The 6,098-nt window shown below is 34.0% G+C and overlaps 1 protein-coding gene across 1 annotated transcript in view; it reads right to left on the bottom strand.

Moving 5' to 3' along the window:
- Positions 1 to 205: 205 nt before the first annotated feature.
- LOC127832404 (uncharacterized) overlaps positions 206 to 6,098 on the bottom strand; it is a 17,469-nt gene continuing 11,576 nt past the window's right edge. Inside the window, exons 7-10 of the mRNA XM_052357867.1 lie at positions 5,963 to 6,082; positions 2,737 to 2,829; positions 2,386 to 2,476; positions 206 to 2,147 (exon numbers count right to left, since the gene is read on the bottom strand). Of these exons, the coding sequence (XP_052213827.1) occupies positions 1,466 to 2,147; positions 2,386 to 2,476; positions 2,737 to 2,829; positions 5,963 to 6,082 (986 nt within the window). The 3' untranslated portion in view covers positions 206 to 1,465. The remainder of the gene's footprint in view (positions 2,148 to 2,385; positions 2,477 to 2,736; positions 2,830 to 5,962; positions 6,083 to 6,098) is intronic.

Raw genomic sequence — 6,098 nt, 5'->3', positions numbered from 1 at the left:
AATTTAGATTAGATTCATATATACAGGTATCTCGACGGTTTTAATGTTCTCTGGCAAACTTATGTCGCTAAGTTGAAATTCTGTCGCCACTTAACACTTACATTTTGTAGCAATTCATTAGTTACAGTCTGAACTTCATACACTGTGGCTGAATAGTAACGATTTGAATGCAAACAAGCAAAATGTTATATCATCCATATTTTTTTATTTACACATGCCAATAACACATAATACAAACAAAGATGTATTAGTAATCATATGAGCGTATTTAAATGATTGCCTCTCTATGCTTAGCCGATAGCAGAAGCATGTAAATGATGTATATATACATGTATCGAGTACATATATAACAAGGTAAATGGTAATGTATTGCGATAAAAACACTTCAATCACTTATTTGCATGTATAGGAATAGTAACACAATAAGAAATTATAAAACACTGTAATAAACTTACACGAATATTTATGTACATTCACTAACAAAGTTATGCTATCTTTTGAAAAGCTGTGGAGTCAATGCAGTATGTCCCATTAACCATGTATGAAAACAAGTATAATGCAGAACAGTATTCAGTTTGTTCAACACAATATATTATAAGTAAAGTTGTATTACATGTAAATAAATAGAAAATGCTGGTTTAGTACTAGCATATTAAACATTTATCATGGAACAACACGTAACAGACAATCTATGAATAGCACAATACACAGGAAATCATCTTAATGCATTAACCAAACAAGCTATTAGCTAGTAAATACTCTAAAACAAAACCAGATAAAGTTAATTTGATATCTTTAGCCGCTCTTTGAAAAATTACAACTAGAAAGTTGCTGAAATATAAGTGCGATCGATTGTTAAACAGAATATGTCATGAACCTTATGATTTCAATTACATGTATATTAAATGTATATTCAAGTATATAGTAGTGCCATGTTTAAAAGATATGATCATTCAATAACAACACGCTTCAAGCTGAAAAAAGCTTCCATTTCACTCAAGTCTAACTTGCGATACACATATCTTCAAATTAAAAGAAATACAAACTATTTCTTTTAATTCAAGACATGCCCTGTCGTTACAAGTACGTTTGTGTAGTCTATGGGATCATTGTCCGAAACAGCATAACCCGGTGTTGCAGTAAATCAAATTTGCGTGAAACTAAACTGGCGTATACGCCTTTAGGTGTTACAATTGAATCCTTTCTATACCAAACTTAATGAGCTTTTGAGATGATTATTTGTTTAACGATCAATACAATTGTATTTATGCTTATTAATTTCTTAACAGAAGGAAAAGGTAGCAGTTAAAACTACCTTACTTCAAAAATGCTTAATTAAGTTTGGCAATTTGCCTTTTTGATTTTTTGACTCTCTGAATTCCGTGATATAACATACGGGAAGTTGGTTGTTCGTAGCCTTGTTTATATTTGCACGGCACTAGACGTAACGTCATAGGCATTTGCTTTAAAGTTTGTTGTGTACTTTGCCAACATGATCATAATCGTCGCCAGCAGTGTTTAGATGGTTGTATACGTTGTCTGAGAAGTCCATTCTTGAGTGCTTAAATGCCTTGTTTGTGTAATCATAATCGTTGTTGTCATCTCGTGAATCATCAATGGCTGCGTATGTGTCACTCGAATCTATCTCTTGATACATATCTCTATCATCGTTAGCCAAATCACGTGTATTTGCTGTATTCATTGATGTTGAGTTAAGAGTTGTCTGTTTTTCTAACACAAAATAAGGATTAGCTTCGTTTGAAGGCATTTCATCGGTCGACCGACGACCTTGGTTTGCATGAACGGAATTTGCATGCAATACGTTCTTTGGATCGCTATTTGCATTGCCATTAGCTTCTAAGACAAAGTAGCTGTGAACCTCTGATGCTGCAAGTCCCAGTTTTCTATTGGTGTTTTGAGAGGCCACGCATGTGTCCGTTGAGGTGCATAGATCCTTAGACGTTCCAGTTTTGGTATGATGTTCACAATATGTATGGTTTGACACAGGGCCGTGAAAGGAACCGTTTTGTGTAGACTCAGGGTAGGATTCGTTTGGTTTGGAATCTATCGTCGCTAACGACATGTGGTGATTGCAGTCAGTGTTCTCATATGTCGAACCCTTTGTGATTGCGAAGCACAATTTCCCTCTACAAATATATTATTTTAAAAATGCATCTTAAGTAGGAAAAGTATTTAACAAACTGAAATAATTTTACCTTCATATATAAAACAATATGATAAAATATACTTGTGTCGTTTCTTTCTTTAATAAAAGTGATAATTCAGTATTAACGGCGAATTTTGTTCATACTGTAGTCAATGAAACACATTTTAGAGTATAAACGTGAATGTTATTGTACCGCACGAATCTGCAAATAAACTTACTTTTTTCTTAGACCAACAACGATCAAAACAGCTGCTACCGCAAGCGCGACTGCAACTGAAACTCCTGCTGCTGTAGCTGCAGTTGAAGGACCTAGCATAAAACATAGAAAATACAAGGTTAGTGCTGGCTTAGAAAAAGGAACCGAATCTTGACAAGTGCTACAGTTAGCAAATAAACTTAGCTGTGTTTGACTCTTATCTGGTATTCTTTGTATCGGATCATTTTAGCGAGTGATTTGTCTTTATTTCGAAATTAAATACAAGAACAGGTGTCAAACACACGTATGCACACAAACACTCACAAATAAAAAACATTACATTACTTTTATAACAATTGTATTTTATTATCACCTCGTGAAGAGTCTGCAAATGCTTCATTAGGCGCTTCGCTTGTTGAATTTTGTTCTGGTGATAAAGCTTGATTTGAAGACGCCGTGGTTGTGGCTAAATCATCATAAACAATAAGGTACATCTCTTAATCGACATTCATATGTGTACATCACGATCAGTTTGGTTTGAACGCAGTCTATGCGTTCTCTGCCATATGCTCATGCGCTACATTATCTTTTCATGAAGTATACTGCATTAATAAAGTATTGCGTGACGGTAGAATCTCACGTTAGATGTATTAACGTCACTTTTTAAATTTACATTTTAAAGTAAAATATGTTCTGTTCTATATCAATGTTTAATATATGTTTATTATATAGCCATACACGTATTGTCAATTGTATGCCTTCGAACAGAAACAATTAATATTATTTAACATTATTTTTTTTTTCTTTCTTCTGGCAGTCTGACCGTCATGTCTGGAGAACAAACGTAATAGGTATAGAGATCGTTGAAATTAGAGATATAATAGATAAAAGTTGCTAACACTCAGGTTCTCACAAATATAGATATTGCATCACTTTTATAACAATTGTATTTTATTATCACCTCGTGTAAACATAGAGGTTCCACAAGGGTCAATTCTAGGTCCCCTGCTCTTCCTTATCTATGTTAATGATATGTCTGCTGTGGTTAAAAATAAGCTCCTCCTATATGCAGATGACTCAGGTATTCTGGTGTCTGGTAGGTCTAAATCTGATATTGAAAGGTTATTGAAAGAAGATTTGCATCTGGTTAGTCAGTGGTTGGTTGACAATAAGTTGTCTCTGCATTTAGGTAAGACGGAGTCTATTCTATTTGGTTCTAGGCATAAAATCAGGTCAAACTCTTCTCTTGATATTTCTTGTAATGGTACCATTATTGAATCTACATCTTCAGTCAAATACCTAGGGGCTACATTGGATCAAACTTTGTCCTTTGATACCATGGCTCGTTCAGTCATTCAGAAGGCCAACTCCAGGTTAAAATATCTATATAGAAAAAAAGAATATCTCACTCAGCAAACCAAGAAACTTCTTGTCATGTCTTTAATCCAATGTCATTTTGATTATGCTTGCTCTATATGGTACCATAGTCTCACAAAAATGTTACAAAATAAGCTCCAAACCACCCAGAATAAGTTAATGCGGTTCGTTCTAGGTCTCGATGCAAGGGCACACATTGGGCCAGAACATTTTCGTTTGCTCAACTGGCTACCAGTCAATAAACGTGTAGACCAGATTGTTCTTTGCCATGTTTTTAAGATTCAAAATGGTTTGGCCCCTGACTATATGGGAGAACATTTTATCCCGCAGGCCTCTATTCATTCATACAGGACCAGGTCAACTCAAAAAGGTGCATTTGCTGTCCCCAGGGTCAAAGGTTTCGGGTCAAAGTCCTTTTGTTACACGGGTTGCTCATTATGGAACAATTTACCCTCCAGTATTACACAGATTGACAGATTGCCTGTTTTTAAGTCATCTTTAAAAAATAATTTATTAGAAAATCTGTAATTTTGTATGTGTATTGTTTGTTTTTTCGGCTTAAGGAATCAGTTTTAGTCAGCAATTTTTTTTCTAAATTGATCCTATCTTTCAAAAATGTTATGCATTCTCCATTTTTATTCTATGTATTTTAGGATGGTGTAATAAATGATGCTATCTGTGATATCTAATTTATTTCTTACACATTTTTTAATAGTGTATTTTTAGGATCTCATAATTAATAATGATATCTGTGATATCTTAAGTATCAAAATGGTCTGTGATATACATGCATAGTATTTAATATATTTATTTAAATTATGTTGGTCATTTTATTGATGTAATTTTGTGTAATATTTAAGTGCCACTCTATGTCATGCCACCAGCTCAAAGGACCACAATGGAAATATGGGTTTACCCATTTTTGTGTTATCCTTGGTGTTGGTATGTATGTAATGGTATATTTATTTTCATGTATGTTATATTTTATATTTTGTACATGTTGTAAATGCCCTTGTATGCATTCCTTGCCGAAATAAATCTATCTATCTATCTATCTGTCGACTCTGTTATTTTTTCTGCTGTGGTATGTGTTTCGGCCGAGGGTGCTGATGACGTTGCTGTGCTGGGTATGGTCGACGTCAGTGATACTGAACTTGGTTTCGGTGATGAAGCTTGTGTTGTAGACGTTGTGGTTGTGGCTAAATTGATCAAATAAAATAAGGCACATCTCCAAATTGCCATTCATATGCGTGCATCACGATTGCGGGTTTAACGCAGTCTATGCGTTTTCTGCCATATGCTTATACGCTACATGATCTTTGCGTTCACGTTGATTATTGATATGTTAGCATACTACAGAAATATATATATATATATATATATATATATATATATATATATATATATATATATATTCACACATAAGGCAAGTTACGGGGTCTCTGATTTAGAAATAGGTTATGGGGTTCCCACATAAAAAACCTGTATCTCCATACCCTTTTTTATCCGATATTAACACGAATTAAGGTATATAAGGGTACCTTATATATTGTTATTTATGAACACGCCATTTATTTAACGTCTTATACAAGGAAATATATAGCGAACTTATTTGCGAGGTATATACAATTTCAATTTCAGACGTGATTGTGGTTTTCGATTTAAGACCTTATTGTGAGATTTGATTGCATTACCTCCCCTACACCCCCCTCATAGTAATTAAAGGAGCCTAGAATGCGGGGTTGTATATAGACCCCGTTTTTTATATTGACCTCGTAAGTACAGTCTGAAAACTACCGAGACCGCGTAACTGGCACTATATATTGGTATATATATATATATATATATATATATATATATATATATATATATTGAGTGACGGTAGAATCTCACTTAAGATGTATTTACGAAACGTTTTAAATTTACATTTAAAGTAAATTATCTTCTGTTCTATATCTATGTTTAATATATTTATATTATATAGCTATACATGTATGTTCAAAGTTATGCCTTCGAACAGACTCATCTAATATTATTTAATCTTTTAGTTCTTTCATCCTGCAGTCTGGTCGTCTAGTCTGGAGCACAAGGTTTAATATCGATATATATATATGATATCATTTTGTGGGGCACGAGTAATAACTCAGTATCAGTACTATTGGTATGTTTGGTGGATATATGTGTAATCGTTCGCGTCCGCTATGGAAGGCGGTGTGTCTTACCTATTGGTCGAGTACCAGCGCACAAGAAGTGCTTCCTGTCCTCCTTTGAACTGTTAGAAAACTTTATCTCTGTTGATCCGATTGTTATGTAGGCAAACATTCGTGGACCATTGAAACTACCTAGTATATGATTATA

Source organism: Dreissena polymorpha, chromosome 5, assembly GCF_020536995.1.
Source record: "Dreissena polymorpha isolate Duluth1 chromosome 5, UMN_Dpol_1.0, whole genome shotgun sequence".
Classification (NCBI taxonomy): Eukaryota; Metazoa; Mollusca; class Bivalvia; order Myida; family Dreissenidae; genus Dreissena; species Dreissena polymorpha.
The sequence above is the reverse complement of the archived record's forward strand: the minus strand, read 5'-3'. Positions and strand labels throughout refer to the sequence as shown.